At 38.0% G+C, this 20505-nt stretch overlaps 1 protein-coding gene across 1 annotated transcript in view; it reads left to right on the forward strand.

Annotated features, from left to right (window-relative positions):
* The window catches only part of LOC145668973 (protein RCC2 homolog), a 63074-nt gene that overhangs the window by 28302 nt on the left and 14267 nt on the right, over positions 1-20505 (forward strand). The window contains exons 4-7 of the mRNA XM_081737279.1: positions 7271-7359; positions 8643-8757; positions 11374-11540; positions 14343-14523. Of these exons, the coding sequence (XP_081593405.1) occupies positions 7271-7359; positions 8643-8757; positions 11374-11540; positions 14343-14523 (552 nt within the window). The remainder of the gene's footprint in view (positions 1-7270; positions 7360-8642; positions 8758-11373; positions 11541-14342; positions 14524-20505) is intronic.

Below are 20505 nucleotides of genomic sequence, written 5' to 3' on the forward strand. Positions count from 1 at the left end.
GACATTTGTTTTTTCTTTTGTTTATTTGTAATCAGCGAAAGCGTCGACGAGCTGGAAAGTACACAGCGTATACCTCAAGAATCCCACTTTACAGCCTATTTGATACAACTTGTCCTGTTTTTTTTTTTTTTTTTTCTTTCTTTCTTTCTTCCTGCGCGTGATTATAACAATCAGGCAAGAAGAACTGTTTCTATGGCAACAGCACGTTCAGTCAATTATAGTGGCTTAATTTCCACCCTTTCCTCACGTTGCCAATTTCAATATTTGGTCTAGGAATTAATTCGTGCGGGTGGACAAGAGATGGTGCAACGAACGGAGCGTCCCACAGTTCCGTGTATCCACACATGTGTTGCAAATCCCTGTCATCGCGTATCGTTCGTAGTATAGGGCAGTGGATTAAAGCGTCAACAACACCAGTTTGTAGTTAAGTGAACATGGCGTAATTTGTGCCTGATAAAGTGTTTTTGCGGGGTGTCCTGCTGCATTACTTTAACATGCAGAAAAGTGCGACTGAAAGTCATCGTATTTTGGTGGAAGTGTATGGTGACCATGCTCTGGCTGAGCGAACGTGTCAGAAGTGGTTTGCACGGTTTAGAAGTGGTGATTTCGGCTTGGCAGACCAAGAGCGAGCTGGACAGCCAAAAAAATTTCAAGACGAAGAATTGACAGCATTGCTCGAGCAGGATTCGTGTCAAACGCAGGAACAACTTGCAGAAGCATTAGGCGTTGATCAAACAACAGTCTCCAAACGCTTGAAAGCCATGGGAATGATTCAAAAGGTGTCACATTGGGTTCCACATGAATTGAAAGACAGAGACGTTGAAAGACGAAAAACCATTTGCGAATTGCTGCTTCAACGACAGAGCAGAAAGGGGTTTCTGCATCGAATTATTACGGGTGATGAGAAGTGGATCCATTACGAGAACCCTAAACGAAAAAAGGCCTGGGTGAAACCAGGTGAACCAGGTCCATCACAACCAAAACGAGATATTCACTGTGCAAAGGTTATGCTGTGCATATGGTGGGATATGAAAGGTGTGGTGTACTATGAGCTGCTGCAACCGGGTGAAACTATGAATGGAGAACGTTATCGACGACAATTAATGCGTTTGAAGCAAGCTCTGGCCAGAACACGACCAGAATGGGAGAACAAACATGATAAACTTATTGTTCAACATGATAACGCTCGCCCACATGTCGCAAAACCGGTCAAAACCTATTTAGAAAATGTCGGATGGGAAGTTTTACCCCACCCGCCGTATTCACCAGACGTTGCTCCTTCGGACTACTACTTGTTCGATTGCATGAACAACGATTTGATTGGACAGCGGTTTACTTCTTCAGAAGATATCGAAACATGGGTCTCTGACTGGATCGCTTCCAAGGATGAGGACTTCTTTCGCCACGGAATCCGTACATTGCCTGACAGATGGGCGAAAGTGGTGGCTAGCGATGGACAATATTTTTCTTAAGGTATTTATGTATTTTGTGTTTGTACTACAGCTTCAATGTGTGCGTACCAACCGCACGAATTAATTCCTAGACCAAATATAAACAAATGCACATTGTTTCAGTCAAATTTCGACTTGAATAGTAGACCTACTGATTATTGAGAACATTCTTTTTAGTTCTCTTTTGTGTAATTTAATTTTATAAAACAGATTTACTTGCAGTGAATAATTTCGTGTTTCAATTCCCGACGCAAAAGCTGGCAACACAGCATTGAGCACCACGTTCACGCTGCGAGCCGTCAGGAAGGACGAGTAATATCAATAGCAGTATAATCGCTGTTTCTCTTTTGCCCTCTAACAAAGATAATTCCAACCTTTAAAATCCTTTAGTTTGCATAGCTTCCGTTCAGAAGCACAAATAATACAACATTACCGAAAACAAAGTGATTATCTGTAGAAGCATGAGTAAAAATGAAGGAGGTGTAAGATTTTTCTTTGTAGACTTACTTTTGTTTGTTTTTATGAACTCATTTTGGATTTCGTTGGAATGAAATTGATCATAAAGAGAGAGAGAGAGAGAAAATGAGGATAAATACAAAATTCCACGAATAATATTTTAGTGACATTTCACCCAAAATTGGAGTCATTTCGTCTCCTATTTAGCGACTTTTGTATCAACGTTTGGGCAACACTGTGGAGAGGTGAGGATAGATTCTTTTCATTCTCTGCGCACCAAATACGGTATTTATTTATTTATTTATTTACGGATTGGTGCTTTGTTCTTTCACATTATTAACAATGTTTTTGTTAGGTTACTTTTTCTGTTGGTTTGTGTGTTTCTCAGTCAAATCTCGCCTCTTAAAATTTTACACACTTGCATAGTAACTGTAGCACTGAAACTGTGTTCTGACAGGTAAACCTAGAGACAGTACAATACTTTTACATAATTTCGGTCGAACTTACCGTATCACTATAAAATTAACTATGCTATTACTAGAGACCGGATTTTAAGGTGCAAAAATATGGTAGGAAAAAGGGAATAAAAGGGGCTGAAAAGTAATTCAAAAAGGTGCTAATAGGATACCTTCATTAAGTGCTATAATATACAGTTACATGAACATTCTTTATTCATTACACCAACAAATATTTTTAAAATCTTGGTTTCAAACATTGGGCATAAATTGCAAAATTGTTTTATTTAATCCCAAACTTTTACAACAATCTTGTAATAAAATTGTGGTTAAAACCAAAGATTTAGCAATATTTAGCCTGAGAAACCGTTACATACTACTGGGTTTTTCAGAAACTGGTCATATTTTATTTGATTATGCACAACATTTTGTTTTCGAATGTTACTTTCTGTCGCTTGGAGCTCAGGAGAGCCTTGTATGTGGAGAAACTTCTTTCGAGATCAACGGAAACCAGTGGTTCATATCTTGTAAGCACATGAACAGGAAGTTCAGTGGATGTTGCAAAGGTTTCTAAGTCCGGTTTCAGTTCAAATTTATTCCTAGCCAATAAGTCAAGACTGCATCTGTCATCTAAATTTATGGAATGTTATGTGTAAACTAGATTGAAAATAAAACATACGGTTCTGTCCAAAGTTAAAGAAAAAAGGGACAATAAAGGTGCTGAAGGTTAAAAGAAGTACAAAAAAGGGAAATTTTATTTACCTAGCGAGCAGAATGATTCAGAGCTGGTGCGAGATCTGTATGTTGCTGTCTACGAGTATTCTTTCAATTTATTGCAGGATATTGAATAAAGACTTTAAAAAAAAAGTTAAATATAATAACTGGGGGAAAGGTAAAGTAATGATTGTATAAAATACTGTAAAAAGTATTTTAAAAAATATGTGAAGTGGGAATAAAGACTACACGCATTGACTGCGATTTAAGTTTAAGTGACTTTTCGTGGCCCTCAACCTTGCGAAGAGTGCCCATTTATCCATTTCACCCCACCCGAAAAAAATATTTTATCCTTTATACTGCATTTTGCAAAAACTTTGTTCTTATGTACATAAACAATTTGATGTCTCATTATACATTCATATGTCGGTCATTTTTGCTGTTTTGAGAATCCAGAGCATAAGTAGTGTTTCTCTTCCTTATCATAGTTCAATTTCGTTAAAACTTTATTTTTGTTGTAAACAATGAGTACAAGGAATGAAATTTTCAACTTCGTAGAAGTTTCAGTTTCACAAGAAAGAAGAAGAAAAAGTTTTGTTCCATTGGACCAGAGCCATCTATTGTGTAGTGCAGTGGTTCTCAACCGTTGTGTTGCGACACAGTATTGTTATGTAGTCCCCTAGGGTGTGTCGCAAAATTTTAGTTTAACAATTATGAAGTATTTAATAATAGTCAGTCAAGATTGAAACAATACTCAGTACTTCATACAATTACTACGTTTACAGGAATTTATAGGCTTACACTATTGTGTCTAATAGATATTAGTATTAGCACTAATAAAGTATCAAACAAGTGTGTTACGATGTCCTGCACGTTCTGTAAAATGTGTCGTCAGTTAAAAAAGGTTGAGAACCACTGGTGTAGTGCTCTATAGGCTACCCAGAATTTGGTCTGTACTGTGGCTGCTTATTGGGCTATTACTTCTGCGTACTTAACACCCCTTAAACAGAACAAATTTCATTACTGTAGTTTCTCTTTAAAAATGTTAAATATTCACTGACGAAACAATAATAATTTTCATAACTTCTCTTTTCCTTATCAAGTATTTAATTAGCTTTTATAGGCTAGTTTTTGTTTTCGAAACTCGAAGGGGGAAGACATGCTAAGCGTAACGGCTGCTAGAACGTTGCTGCTGCATTTACGCATGACGAAAACTGTCTGCTCAAAAGTAGCATTGCCAACTGCCGAGAAATTTGATCGTAGTGTCGACCTACCTTCCTGAGCTCGTCAGTGTGGTTCATTTCCACTGATTTCAAGTACGAAAAAAGCTAGCTAAAAAGGTATAAAAAGCACGAGCAGAAAGAATTGAATGAAATCTTTCTGATTCTTAGAAAAAAGTAAAACTTCTCTTCATTTCCTTTTCTTTCTTTTTTTTCTATCAACCAAAGGAAAATATTTTAATCAAGAAAGAGAGCAGAAAAGTGATTATAGGTTAACGTGGATCCGAACCACTTGTGTTCCCATCGGGAATTGAACCCGAGTCCCTTTGACTATAAGGCGACGAGCGTAACGAGTCATCCATTGGGGGGGGGGGATCCATTATGAATAAAAAGGAAGTAATAATTTCAGGAGATAATCAGCAGGATGATTTTTCAAGTACGGAATAACCATCTCAGGTAGTTCAGTTTTATTAGATTATTATTATTATTTAACAAAGCTACAGTCATAACCCATATTTTTCCAAAATCATTAACATGCTTTGTATTAAAAATAAACGCTAAGTGTAAAACTTCTGAGGCCTAACATTGCTTCAGGAAATTTTTCTCGGTACATCTGAGTTCGATTATTAATTAGATATATTCCTCATGAGAAAGGAAATTTTTAGCGAGAATTACTGTAGGGCACATTTCATATTTCTTCTTTTATCTTTCGTGTATTGAAATTTCTTTGTGAGTTCTAAACTGGCTGATTTTTGTTGGGTTTCATAATAGCATTGGTTTCAGAAACTAGCCCAGGAAATAGGAAGACTTGTTTGTTGCGGTGAGCGGGACCAATTGTTTACCTATTGTATCATCTATTGTCGCGCTAGATGACTCATGTAAGACTCCACACAAAATTCTTCTCTATTGTGTCTTTGCTATTATGCAGAGTGTGGTCTCTGAGCATTCGACATTTTGTTGATTGTGTTTATTTACGTACTGTGCTGTTCTGGGAACAAAATCGTGTGTGTGTGTGTGTTTTAATATATGAAAATCGAAGAAGTTACAGCAAACACCTCTTTTAAACGTAAGAGTGATCAAGTGTTGAAGAGCAAAGAAAGGGATATTGTGATGAACCTGTTAATTAATTATTTAAAACGTGGATAAAAGTATAAGTAAGGTCGCGAGTGAAATAACTGAAACCACGAAAACTTCCAGGACAACTGTTTTCAAAATTCGAAGCGAGTTATCACGTGGACCTTTAGTAACACCGAACAAGAAGCGATTAAGGAAGAAAATTGCAAAGAACAGTCGATTTGTAAAATATAATGAATTTGTTAGGAGCAGGATTGGCTGGTTTATACCAAGGTGGTTTAAACCAGCTGGTTTTTTTTAAAAAAAAAAAAAAAAAAAAAAAAAAAAAAAAAAAAAAAAAAAAAAAAAAAACTGGTTTAAACAAAAAAAAAAAGTGTTCGTAAAAGTGTAAGTGTTTGTAAAATCTTGATAAACACACATTTGTGGGTTATCACGTTTCACTCCCGTATATTATTCGTATTATATTCAGACCTAAATTCCCCATTCATTACTCAAAAAGATTATACATACAAAAGCAACTTTTTTTTATAAGTTTATAAATGTTTATTTTGTGATTTTTTTGTAGTTGTTATTATGTAATTGCAATCGAAGAAAAATTCTAAATATTGTTTCGTTTCAATGTTTACTATTGATAAAATACATCGAAAATGCCGTACTTTTTGTGTGGGGGGAGGGGGGCATACAGACCCCACGAGAGGCATTTAGTGAAATAAGTATCTTTGGTATCGATTTATGTATAAATGAGTCTGAGCCAAAGTGGACTCAAATAATTCGTATCTTTATTCACTTTTCTTATTGATATGCAGATTAAGTCGGTGTATTTCTTTAATTTGGACCAATAAAAGTCGTTGCTAACTAACTTGAACTAAATTAGTTCTTCTGTACTCCGTAGTACTTTGAAATTGTTCATATGTAAATCTGTGTAATGGTTTCACTTGTGCAACTGTTTATCTTTTTGCCCTTCTGAAATGACTCTTGACAGTTATATTAAGAAGCATGTAAAGATCAGTACAACGTATTTTTTTTATAAGGATTCCTTCGTGAGTGAGTCGGCAGACGTATCGCATTTGTGGCCAATTAGTCCTGGTTCCGAGTTCAAATGGAGGACAATTTCTCTCGGATGTAACTCGAGAAGCGGTTTTTATTCCGATTTAAGCTTATGTGACCCCTTCCAGCATAACCTGGTTGTTGCATAATAACATCAAGGCGAAACAATTTTATTTCTGTCCATATATGATACAAATATATGGAGCAAATTATTTAAACCATAAAAACCTGGTTTAAACAAAAAAAAAACCTGGTTTAAATCAAAAAAAGCTGGGTTTTTTTTTGTTTTTGTTTTTTTAAATAAAAACCATGGTTTTTGCCAACCCTGGTTAGGAGTGCGACCCGACAAAAAAATCCATAAGTTCTTTAGAAATTTGCCCACCAACATTCAATTCCATTCTCAAACAGGTAAATTCAGATCGCGATTTGCCGAACTTTAAAAGATCCACGTTTCACGTACGTTTAAAAGAGCTTGAATTTATGAGAAAAGACAAAATAAGGCAATGCTTATATGTAGAGAGATAGATTCAAGTGGTAAGTTGTTTATTATTATTTATTAATCGTCGTGGTGGTATTTTTTTTTCTGCGTGAGTTAGCAGCATCAGTCAGCAGTATAATAGAAGCGCGATCTGTTCCCACAGTTCATTCTTATGTTTGGATAAGCAATAGCAACTGTTACAGTGATCACAATTTCGCATTAGTACCATCTGCCTACAGTACGCTTAAAAACAGAAGCTAACTGTGGTAATTTTGCACAACGAAATATATCTCAAGATAAAAGTTGATTGTACTTCAGTTATAAGTATATAAGTAAAATTATGCTGTTGTAACTTAAAACTGTTTCCTTTTCCAGATCGTGGCACTGTGTTTGCTTGTGGAGACAACAAGATGGGGCAGTGTGGTGTTGGTAACCAACATCCTGTTATTAATACCCCGAGTAGAGTAAGTAAACATTTTCTTGTGAGTTCAACTTCTATGTACTGATGTAGTATCGTTATATTTTTGTGGTATACTCAGGATTTTGTGTTTAACCTTAACATATTATAAGCTATTTCCATTGAATGCAGAGGTTTCCCATCAGTTGCAACGATTTTTTTTTTTCGATCGTAGCGCGAAGTGAACAATATCACCGACCGTGTAGATACATTGGACCTCAGTTTATCGTAACAAGTACTCTAAACGATCGTTTGATTTGATATTCAGGTTAGCGTCCTTTTCAGCAGCGAGGCTATGTGAGGTGTAGACTTACAGATCTAACATGGGATCCGAATCATGAGCTCCCGCCGGGAATTGACCCAGGGTCTCCCACGCCAAGGGCGCGTATGATAACCGCCTAGGCACTAGGGATCTCTCTAAACGTTCGTGTTGAAGAATGCCAACTAGGATCCCTGCTACATACTGCTGCTGCCATAATCAAGATGTACAGGAACGTTGAAGATGGCATATCATGTATGTTAAAGGAGACAAGAAAGACGAAGAGTTAGGTGATTCCTGTAGTGGAGAAACGAGCCCGACTCCTGTCCTGCTACAAGCCTTATATCACATACTATTAAAAAAGGTACAGCTTTTTTTTTTTATAACAAAAAGTATTAGAAAACAATGGATAAGCTTATTAGAGCTTATCTACTTCAGATGTGCCCTCGGAAAATATGCGAAATATATTTCGGCTCTATCCCCGCGACCTTCTGAGGGAAGAGACCCTCTCTTTGCTTGAATGACCAGCTGTGTTGCCAATTTGTCATTTACTCGTTTGGTCTTGACGAATGAAGATCGTAGGCTACTTAGAATGGCTAACAAGATAGAGGACAGCGAAGTCCGTGAAATAATTCATTGTGGCAACGCTTCCGCTTCCAACAATTAAAAGATCTCGGCCACACCAACTTCTCACTCGTATTTCGAGGGAGGTACGGGAAAACACGTCGACAGCAGCGCCAGAAGGGGCACACTTGAAATAGAAAGGCTCTAGTTAATTCGCAAGTTATTACTTATATCTGAAGAAATACAGGTTTACATGCTACATTAATACCATGCTTGCTATACAACTTTTTTTAGTATTATTATTTACGTGCTTCAGATTTTGTATCCTTTCTTCTTTCTTTTCTATGATTCATTGTTATCTAACAAATAATATTGATGTGAATAATTGTAATTAAATGTGGTGTAATACTTAGCGTAATAGAACTGCAACAGTCTCAAATATTTCTGTTGTTCCTTTTCTTTTCCAGATAAGTTTTAAAGGCCGTCCGATATTGAGAGTAGATTGTGGTGGGGAGTTCAGTGTCATTTTAGATTGTAAAGGAGATTTATATTCGTTTGGGTGTCCAGAGTATGGACAGCTGGGTGAGTAGTTAAATTTTGGTTCTTTTTACAAGTATTCGAATTTGTTGTAATTTCTGGAAACTAACAAGCACTGACGTTAATTGAGTGTCTAAGTAGCAAGTTTATTGTCATATATTTATGATAATTTTAGTCACTTTATACAATTAATATATCGCTCACAATGTGGTATAGCTAATTAGACAAGTACTTCATTTCAGTACAAATCTACGTGTGTCCCTTATTTTTTTTTTTTTATTTTATTTTTTTTTTTTTAAGGTAAATTATAAACTTTCAGTCAAGCAGCTATAGCATCATATCCCTTATTTATCCTAGGATCATGGTTCGTACGTCATTCTCTTCAGAGTAGAACAGCCTTTCAAACGGTACCATTCACATTTCCTGTCATGTCCCTGAGGCGGGAAATTTTGATGGAAATCGGGATTTTTCTATTTTTTTAAAATTTTGAGTTCCTCTGAACCCCCTTTTTTTAAATTTTGATCTCTGAACCCCCCACCCCTGATGTGTTAACGCACAGATCTCAGAATCAACTTAAAATACTAAGGGGCGTACTAAATGTGTATAAAGTTTCAAGCTTCTATCTTGAATAGTAAGGGCGGTAAAAAAAAATATTTACCAGTGAGATAAGAACATTTCCACAATGACCCAGATAACCGTTATGTAATATAAAAATTTCCTGGGACATGCCTGTTTATCCTAGGACCATGATTCGTACTAGTGGTGGGCACAAAAACCGCTTTTTCGGTTTTTGGAAATTTTCAAAAAACTGTTTTCCACCGAAACCGGGTTCGACTTTCACCGAAACTGGTTTCGGTGAAAACTTTTGGAAAACAAAACTATTTATGTGGAAACAATCAGTTTCCGGAGAACAACGAAACATTATTCTGATCAGAAAGTCAACAAATTTTTGAAAAAAAAAAAAAAAAGAAACCGGTTTTGAAGAAAACTGAAATGTGGGTTTTCAGATTTCGGTTTTTCTAGAAATCGGTTTCCGGTTTTTATAAACCGGTTTTGTGTATCCCTAGTTCGTACATCGTTCTCTTCAGAATAAAGCAGACTTTCAAACGGTACCATTCACATGTCTCCATCTTATATCTTTGGCTGGATAATTGCAAAAATTATTTATTTATTTATTTTACGTTATTGCCCTTCTGGATCTCCTTGTTATATTGCAGAGATCTGAAACAAATCTGAAAAATACTAAGGAGTGCACTGAATGTGTGTGCAAAATTTCAGTCCTCTAGGTGCAAAAGTAAGCCCACCAAAAAATAATAAAAATAGGCATAACAAAAAAAAAATTTTAAAGTTATGATGTCATCACTCGTTGTCTCGACGCAAAAAGGCGTGACAGCATACGTAACGTGTTCTGCAATGCCACCAGGCTTTAAAAGAAAAAAAAAGCGTAGTAAAAAGCATTATTGGTACTTTTTTAATCGTATAATGAAGATTCTATCCTATCACCTAAAAATAGGTGATATAACATAAAATGGTTATATGATACTTTAAGAACACATAAAATGTAGGCTGTTGACGACTTTTAATGTCTTATTACTCCATGTGCTTACATCAGACACTGTTCACTGATGAATTACTTGCTGGGGTGTATCTTAATATGTTACTTACTAATGTTCATTTTTCATTTAAAATTTGATTTTTCTTAATTTTCTCACCCCAAAGAATATTTTGAATCAAAAATCTTGAATAAATAAAACTACGAAAGAGTCCAATAAGTACCCAATAGGGAACCAGAAACCTAATTCTCGAAACAATTGAAAGATTCAATCTAAACCCGTTGTGTCAACTTAATCTGATAATTGTATGCTTCTTGGCTTTGGTGTTTGCATGATGAGTTAGACAAAGATTATAGTAGATTTAAATTTCCTCAGTTAATTAAATTTCTTCTTCATGGGGCTATCGTAGTATCTTAACGATATGTTGAATAGAAATTTTCGAAACATTTTCGTTCAGTTGATATTTATCACATATTATATTAAGGGCAGACAAAAGAAACTCATCAGATTCATGTAGCAGAGAAATGAAGGGCTTACACGTTCAATATTTCCCTTTCTTAGTCACTGTGATAGCCGACAGGCACCTTAAGTATAAAATTATCAAGACGTTGTGGGAAGTAAATGCTTCGGCTTTTCATTGACTTATTCTGTTCATTGATAATTAAACTCGCTTCTTACTGTCTTTCGAGACCACGTAAGTTGCAGAGGAGTTGTGATGGCTCTCTTAATTGATACTTTCCATTTCGTCCCTCCGTTTTGTTTGCCGGTCGTCCTTTCAAAAGCTGGACCGACTTCAACTGTGGTGTCTGTAAACATTCATTTTACAATTAATTTCTACCAGCAAATGCCCGTCTGTGGTAAGAAAACAAATCACACTGTGGTGATTTTGCTTTACCGTTTTTGGTTTTTAACAGGAAAGATCACACTTCGATACATTCCACCTAACACAATGAGGTAGGATCCAACCATCATCATACTTCAGTCATAATTACACCACCCAATATTCCTACAGAAAATGACATCCATCTGATGAGTTTCATTTGACTGCCCCCTAATATTTAGATGGAAAATAAACACACAGTACGATGATGATTTCGTAATTTTCCAGGACACAATACAGATGGAAAATACTTTGCAACAAGTACAAAACTGGCATTTTCGTGTGAAACTGTTCCAAAGAAGATATTGTTTTATGTTGAAAAGGGACGGGATGGCCACATATTTCCCGTGGAAGGAGTTGAAATTGTTGATTTTGCTTGTGGTACAAATCACACAGTAAGTAGGCAACGGTCTCTTGGAAATAGATTCTCTTTCACTGTCATAGCTGATTTGTATACATATTTTTTTAAGCACGTATGTATAATTTTTTATGGGCATATTGTGTATATTATTACTAAAGAGAGAAGAAAAGGGAAAATCAGAAAAATACGTAAATCAAAAGACTCAAGGTGTGGCATTTTAATGATACACTTTCTAAAAGATGAATTGCGCATATTTACAGGGCAGGGCAAAGCATCTAAAAGTACCACTTGAAATATCGAAGAAACGAGGAACGCTAGCGATATACGGTTTGCGGTAAACAAAAATATCAAATGGGGCTCGTCAAACGGAAGTGTGGTGTAGTAGGGAAAGTATCGACAAATGTAGCATCAGGAATAAAGTAGTTTTTGCAATAGAATGATGAATGATGATGATAATAATAATAATAATAATAATAATAATAATAATAATAATAATAATAATAATAATAAAAGATATACGGAGAAATAGAACGCCGTTTATATCATGCATCTACTGCAGACAGTAACTGAGATATGACCATGGGAATACAGAAAAACGAATGACCCACTTTATCGCCAGTACTTCGATACGTATGCCGTCTAAGGTTTCTGACAGAGCATTCCTTGATGCGGACCTAGTTGCGATTGCTAAACCACGAGATAGTCTAGTTCATAGCAGGCAATTAATGGAAGAGTGAAGACGATGATTTTACAAACGCAGAAAAAACCGACATGATCCTGATCAATAGAGAATGCAGGGAAAATGCCTTAGAAGCCTGCCCTATGTACGCATAGAGATATCCGGACACACGGCAGCCATCGTGACAAAGTGTGCGGAACAAGCCAATTACAAATGAGGTGGTTACAACAAATGTTCTAGCCGCTGTTGCTGTGAATCCAAACATTAGCTCCCGTGATGTTGCTAGGGACGATGATATGAGTCAGCAAAGTGTGTTGTGCATTCTGCATACACATACGTTTCACCATATCATATTCCCATCCATCAGGAATTATATGGGAATGATTTTGTGAACCGTATTCTGTTTTGTTTTGTACGTGGATGTTACGACACGGCAATTCAGATTCGTTGCATATTCTAGTCACCGATGATGCAGCCTTTACCAATCATGGAAACGTTGACCTATGGAACATTGATGTGTAACAGATTCACGATGGCTTCGCCAATTCAAACGCCAGCGCCAATGGAGTGTTAATGTTTGATGTGGAACAGTGGAAAAAGGCCATCATCTCCTTGGGCCTTTTTTCATACATGTAACACTGAATGATTCAGACAAGAGGAAATGTATCAACATGATGGTTGCCCAGCTCACAGTGCACGATGCATTACAGCATGTTTGAATAATATGTTTCCCAATCTGTGGATACGACGGGGAGGACCCGTCAGATGGCCGGCTCGTTCTCCGGATTTATCGCCATTAGACTTTTTTCTCTGGGGGATACTGAAGGACATTGTCTGCGGAGATGTGCCAACAACACCAGACAATATGCAACAACACGTTAATGTAGCCTTTAGGACCATTTCACATACGATGTTACATTCTGTGGAATGATCTTTGCGTGTGCTCCTCCTCGATGCCTGTATCGCAGCGGACAGCCATCAGTTTGAACATACACTTTGACAGACTAGGTTTACGTTCATTGCATATGTCAGAATCTTTGTTTCTTTGACATACTGTTATACTCATTATCATCACGTACATTGTCAAATAAATGATGCTGACGATGTCTCGTGTTTTTCTTCCATTTCGAACGCCATACGACGTGTTTCTTGGGTCTCTTCCCATCATTTCTGGAAGCTCATTCATACCGCAGAACTAACGGTCAAGTGGCTCACTTGTCTTTCTGTTTACAGCCGTTCCCATGATCATATCTCATTTACTATATACAGTAATAATAATAAGAGACAAATGACATTATATTTCTGCACGCGTACTCTTTCATGTTGTTCATGCTTTTATCTATCGTTCCATTACAGAAATGCATTTCATTTGCGATGCTCCATCTCCGTTTGACGAGGCTCATTTTTGATATTGCTGTTTTCTGGAAACCGTATATCGCTAGCGTTTCTCATTTCTTCAATATTTCAGGCGGTACTTTCAGATCGTCTGTAATTACATGCCATGCCCGTTTCTAAACAGTTAATAATCAACATTTATTTATTAATATTAGTTTAGAGACTACTTTTTTTCTTTTTTATAATAAACTTCTGACTCTTCGAAAATCCTAATAATTCGTAGCTGTATACTCGAACGAAGCCTATCCAGAGAAAATATAACACTTTATTTAATAAATAAGAACCAGGAAAATAAGATACATAATTAATACTTTTTATGATGCAAAAAAAAAAAAAAAAAAAAAAATCCCGGCGCAATAGTACACAATATTACATTGTTTCTTCTTTACCTTTATGCACTGGTTGTAAGTAACATCTAACGGAAAATTGTGTATCGGAATAAATAATACAAGTAATTTCTCATAGATATTTCCCTCGCTAGAAAGTATAGGCTATCAGCTTAGAGAATTCAGTTCATGTTGTCGGGTAGAATGAATCTCGTATTATTTATTTACTAAACAGAACTTAAACTAACAATATGACAATAGTACGCTAAAACTGCATTTCTTAGCTGTAGTTGTATACGTCTTAAAAATATTTATATTTGAATGTGTAAACCAGAACAAGTCAAGAAGTCAGTATTTTTTCAAAGTGCTATACACTCTGACCTTTATGTATGTTTCTTGTTTTGTTCATAGTAATGATGTTTTCTTTTATTTGTAGGTTGCTGTGGATTCCAGGAAGTGGGCTTTCTCGTGGGGCTTTGGAGGATTCGGACGACTAGGCCATGCTGAGCAAAAGGATGAGATGATCCCTCGGTTGATAAAATTCTTTGATGTCTCACACCGCGGAGTGAGAAAGGTTTACTGCGGAAGCTCATACAGTATAGCAATTACAGAGCTTGGTAAGTAGCTAACAAGCTTTTAGTACTGTCTTGAAACGAGTCTTATGTTGAATGGTTAGTAGTGTTGCTAAGAAATCGTGAGTGAGGAGTTGCCAGATATTGCTCATGCTCACCATCCAAATGTCGGTATAGTTGAAGACGCCCTCATCAATCGAGTGACTAGCGAGCGTTCTTTTGGTGCACGAAATCGCAGGTTCGATTCCTGGTAGGAGAGTGTCGAGCTCAATATAGTGGTTTAGGTCTGTGTTTATACTCTAGGCCTCGTCCTATGTAGCCCTGAAGCCTCGTCTTACATAGCCTTGCTGCTGAGAAAGAACGTAAACACAAATCAATCAAAAACTAGAGTTGAGCTTAAGTTTTCTATTTGTGCTCGATTTACAATGGGAGCTTCTATGATTTGTATCCTCCAGGATATTATCAGATTGTTTTCTCCGGAAGTTTATTCCCACTTCTCGTTTATATTGCAAGGTTCTACTCCCAACATCGCGTGCTAGCTGTAAACACACTTCAGACAATAACCTCGAAAAAGACGTCGTCAATCATCGCCAACGATCGGCAAGTAATGAAGACTCAGGAAGTCAGCAACATTTCTGGATGAAAGGAGCCAAAACAAGGCATTAATCTCCACCGATTGATCATCCACCACCCTCTAAGACGCCTGGTCTCTGCAGACTCCTCATCATTCGCTAGGACGTATGGTCTCTTGGTTCTTTCTCCCTCTCTAGGACACCTGGTCTCGGAGAGTTACGCACCTACACCTTGCCCGCAAGAGCCTTGGTTCCTGTCGCCCTAAGAGTCTTAGTCATTGGCCCCTACAGATTCACCCGCAAATCACCAAGGAGCTTATATTTTATCTGTAATATGTATTACTACTGTTTATAAGAATAAATTTTTATAATAAATGGTGATTGGGAAAAGTTCAGATTCCCGTGTACCATCTTTTAGCTCTACATTAAAAGACATAATTTTACAATATTTTGCTGAAGCATGTTATTCTGACTGTATCAGGATTTCCATTATTCAAAATGGGAGAGCACAGTAAGTATGACAGACCCCTGACGACTTCGTTAAATAAAATTCTCTTGAATTTCCCCAACCATATGATAATACAAAGTTTGGAATATATTAACTGTAAAACCAAAATATCCACATCAAATTATGTTCCTTCCCTCCACCAGAAAAAAATATATATTTAGATAAATAGAATTAACTGGAAATGTTTTGCAAGATTGCATTGTGACTGAACAGTATACAGTCATCAAAAAATAAAAAAAATCCACCTCATAAATGAAACGTGGTTGAACGGATCGAAATGAATATTGTGTTTAAATGTTGAGGAATGTCCTTTATTTGTTGTTTGACAGACATCCAAGATGATATTCAGTAATAACCTGACACATTCTGTGAAGAATATCTACAACTATCATTGTAATGATTGGTCCTTTCTTTTGGGTATTGGTAAATTCTTTCTTGTGACTTTCAGTTAGCGGGGGCGCGAGAGGTCTGGGTTCTATTCCGGTGTCAGCTCATGGAATTCCAGACTTTCGAATGCTTTCATATTTCCTATTTTTTTCTCTATATTTGCGTCTCTTCTTATAAACTCCTATATTTTGTACATTTTAACGAAATCTTCTATATTTTTGTGGCATTGCTACTTTCACTTGTGAAAATAACGATTTGCAGCTTCATAAGACTAAGTTGTCGTACTCAGTAGAACATGGACTTGGCCCCTATTTATATGAAAATTTGTTGTATGATGTTAAAACTTCTGGTAACTTCTTCAGTCTTGTACAAGAAACAACAAACGCAGCAGCTGATAAGCAGTTTGATATTCACATTCGATATTTTTCTTCTTCAACCAATTGTGTTGTTACTCATTACCTGGACAGTGCATTTTCGAGGCACGCTACATCTTCAAATCTTTTTCAAGCTAGTGCAGAAACACATCTAAGTTGCCTCATGACAAGTTCCTTATGCTGGAAAGTGATGGACCTAATGTGAACGTGTCTTTTCGGTGAATGTTAAATGATTAGTGCCAAGGTCAGGGGTTACCAAATCTTCTGGATATTGGTTCTTGTACTTCGCACACAGTTTCTAATTCGTTTCATGATGGAGTAAAATCATTGTCGTGGAATAATGAAGATTTTTGTGTGGATGTATTTCAGTGGTTCAGAATGTCTGCGGCTCGATAAGAGGACTATGTCCAGTCAGTATTGGATTTACATAAGATGGATAAAAAGTACTGGCAACCCTGCCGGCACGCCATCTAAGTGTAGGTGAACCGCGAGGTGGCAGCGGCTGCGAAGGGAATGTCAGTTGAGAAACTGTCAGTTTTACGTCTCACGATTATGCCGGTTAGGCTAAACGGGACGGTGATTATGAGAAATGAATAAAATGGTGGAATGAAGAAAGTGGGTGAAAAGGGAGAACCCCGAGAAAACCGAGCGCGATGTGTGTCCACCACAAAGTCCACGCTGGCGAGCTGGGATCGAACTAGGAACCCCAAGCACCGAAGGTGAACGCTCTACCACTGAACCACTGTGCCCCCAGGAACTGAGGTGAGTGGGAGTGCTGTAGTGTCAGCAGTCAACGTGGGCAGTGGCGTAAAATTGGTATCGCGAGTGGACATGCTCTAAACGATGTTCACTAGACAGGAACAGAGCTCGTGGATCAAAATTGAAGTAGCACGTGGTCGTAGTGCACGAGAGTGTTATCAGGGACTGCGCGAAGCCTGTGGTGATGCAGCATTGCCATACCGCACCGTGATGCGATTGGTTAAAGTGTTTCGTGAAAGCAGGGAGAACATGTAAGACCGCCAACGTTCTGGACGCCCTCCAATGGATAACACGACGATTCAGCTTCTTGCATCCTTGCTGAACGTTGATAGACAGTGGACTGCGCGTGAGTTATCGGCAGAGGTAGGGGTATGCCATAAAACTGTGCTGCACATCCTGCACGACTCCTTGGTTTCCGCAAAATTGCATCACGTTGGGTACCATATGGCATTACTGAGGTGCAGAAATGGCACGGCTATGCCCTGGCACAGGAGGTGCTGGACCACCACCAGAGGGAGGGTGACAATTTCTTAGGCAGGATCGTCACCATTATTGAAACCTGGGTTCGATCGTACGAACCATGCTTGAAGCGCCAATCCAGCGAATGGAAGCATCACGGTTTCCCTCGGCCAAAGACTTTGCCCTGATCAGGGAGGATTGAAGGTGATGTTGATTGTGGCATATGATGTTCAAGGGGTTATCCTGCACCATGCTGTACCAGAAGAGAAGACTGTGAATGCGCCATATTACTGCAGGTTTTTGCAACACCATCTGCGTCCCGCACTTCGGAAAAAGCGCCCTGATATTTTGGTACGGACCCTATCATCTTGCATGACAATGCACGCTGTCACAGTCGTACCATTACTTTTTATCCATCCCTTATAGAAAGTCATTTCTTTCTGCGTCATGTTCCGAGCCGATGGTTAACTTTGTCTCTTGTGTGCAAACCCATCGCGGAACAATTTGCAGGGCTACGTAAGTACTTTCTGGAGAATCTGCCAGCACAAGATAAAGCATGTCATGAAAATAATCGTTACAGAAGGATTAAACAATTTCTGATAGACGTATATTTTGATTTTCTGATGCAGATCCTTTTTAGTCTTTCCTTATGGTCGTTGCTTAGTACTGGTGAGCTACGTGTGGAAACACTAAGAAACTTGTATAAAATTTTGCAATGAGATAATTACCCATTTAGTTATATTTAGAGTAGAATGTGTGTTTTTATAACAATTGGTGTAATTTCCATTGGATAATTGAAATCTTCCTTTTTCACAGCTTCACGAAACCTATATATTTTGTCGTGATTATTTTCTCTCTCTCTGTATATATATATATATATATATATATATATATATATATATACAGGGTGCGGCACGTAAAACCGGCCCGTAAAGTGAACACATAAAATGAAATGTAATGTATTGAATATGACTACTCACCTTCACAGCAGGTGCTGAAAGTGTCCTCCGCCCACTTCAACTTACATGTGAGCACGATTGAGGAGATTCATATATACCCTTGTCAGTTCTTGTGTTGTAATGCTATTGGTGACATCCTGGATCCTGATCTTGAGTTCTTCAATTGTGTGTGGATTTGTTTCGTATACTCTTCCCTTTAACAGTCCCCATAAGTAAAAGTCACACGTGGATAAGTCTGGTGACCGAGGAGGCCACAAGCCTTTGCTGATTGTCCTCTCTGGTGTAAAATCTCATGCACAAGGGACAATGATGCAGCTGATGTGTGGCATGTTGCACCGTCCTGCTGAAAGTAACATAACTGACGCTCCTCTTCGGTCAAGTGTGTATAAAACTCCTCCAGGATTCCCATATACACGTCACTGTTCACTGTCGTCTCAAAGAATTTGGGCCCAATAACGCGTGTGGCGGAAATGGCACACCAAACACCAATCTTCTCATCATGCAAGGGTACCTGGTGGATTGCGTGTGGATTTTCTGTCGACCAATACCGTTGTTTTGGGAATTTACGTACCCAGACAGGTGGAACCACACCTCGTCACTCATGATGAGCATTAGTGGATCCAAGACACTCCACACTGACACTCCATTAGTGGATCCACACTGACACTCACCCGGCTTAACACAACGAGGCCTTTTTCTCAACTGGTTTCGACAAGTTTCACTGGCTGCGGCTGCACGTGACTGCTGCAGGTCACGTAAGTCGACCCGACCTCGACACGCCATCTCTTGTTAGGAAGGTAGATTATTTAAGTGTTGCCAAAAACACAATATACCAGAATATTACGACGGGCCGGTTTTACGTGCCGCATCCTGTATAATATGGATATGTATATATTTTCATTAGCATTGGAAAGCCTGTAATTCAAATTCCACGTTATGTTGTAGATCATCTCATAACCTTGGTGCTGAAAAGGGTGTTAAACTCTAAATCAGCCAGCTGTCGTAGGTATAGGAGTCCCGAATGTTTTTGCTGTACAGCATGTTTCTGGTTTATTTTTGCAAAGAGAAGTCCTGGTTTATGTTACGGGAACGCATAAAGTTGAAACATGTTCATATAAATGGTGCCTGTAATGGTATTCTGTTAAAGGAAGGGATTAGTCAAAAATGTTTACGACTTGCAGTGGGCTGCGAATTGCGAATGTACTCACTCCCTTTCACTTTGAATTTTTAGACTCTCCTCTCTGGTGTAAAAATGGAAATCTTTAAGCTTTACGTCCCACGATTATGCCGGCTAGACTAAAGGAGAAAAATGAATGAAGATGATGGAGGGAAGTGAGTGAACCCCGAGCAAACCTACGCACACGGTGTTTGTCTACCAGAAAGTTCACGTGGCACGAGTTGGGATCGAACCAAGGACCCTATGCACCAGAGGAGAATACTCTACCACTGAGCCACTGCGGCCCTCTCTGGTGTAGTAGCGCAGTGGTGTCAGTGTAGCAGTGATGTTCTTGAAAGGGAAGATTTAGGAATCGGTGTTGCTATCCAATTCCCATAAATAATCCTAAAATATGCTTAACTTTAATAAATTTCCCTTAATAACTTTCCTTATAAGGACATTACTGCCATATATTGCATACCGTTGGAAAGGCAATTCCATTACTTTCGAAATGTGCTATGTCCCATCTCTGTAGAATAACTACAGGGTGATCAGTAACCAACATAAGGTCAAAAATGGTTCACAAAGGTAGCTCTCAAACCGCTGAGAACAGGTCCAATGGTCATATGATTTTCTTTTCTTCCTTATAATCATCACACTACTGTTTCCCAAAGTATTTCCCTTTTCCCTTGAAACACCCTGTGTTAATGAACTATACTGACAAACTGCAAGAGGTGATTCCTCACATCAAATTTCAGAGCTAGAGCCTTTCAGAAGTGTGAAGAAAAATACATTTCAACACGTTACTTCGAAAATGAGAAATCGTGGAGTGAGGTCATAATCAGCGTAAAGG

This window comes from Thermobia domestica, chromosome 13 (assembly GCF_964235325.1).
Source record: "Thermobia domestica chromosome 13, izTheDome1.hap1.1, whole genome shotgun sequence".
Lineage (NCBI taxonomy): Eukaryota > Metazoa > Arthropoda > Insecta > Zygentoma > Lepismatidae > Thermobia > Thermobia domestica.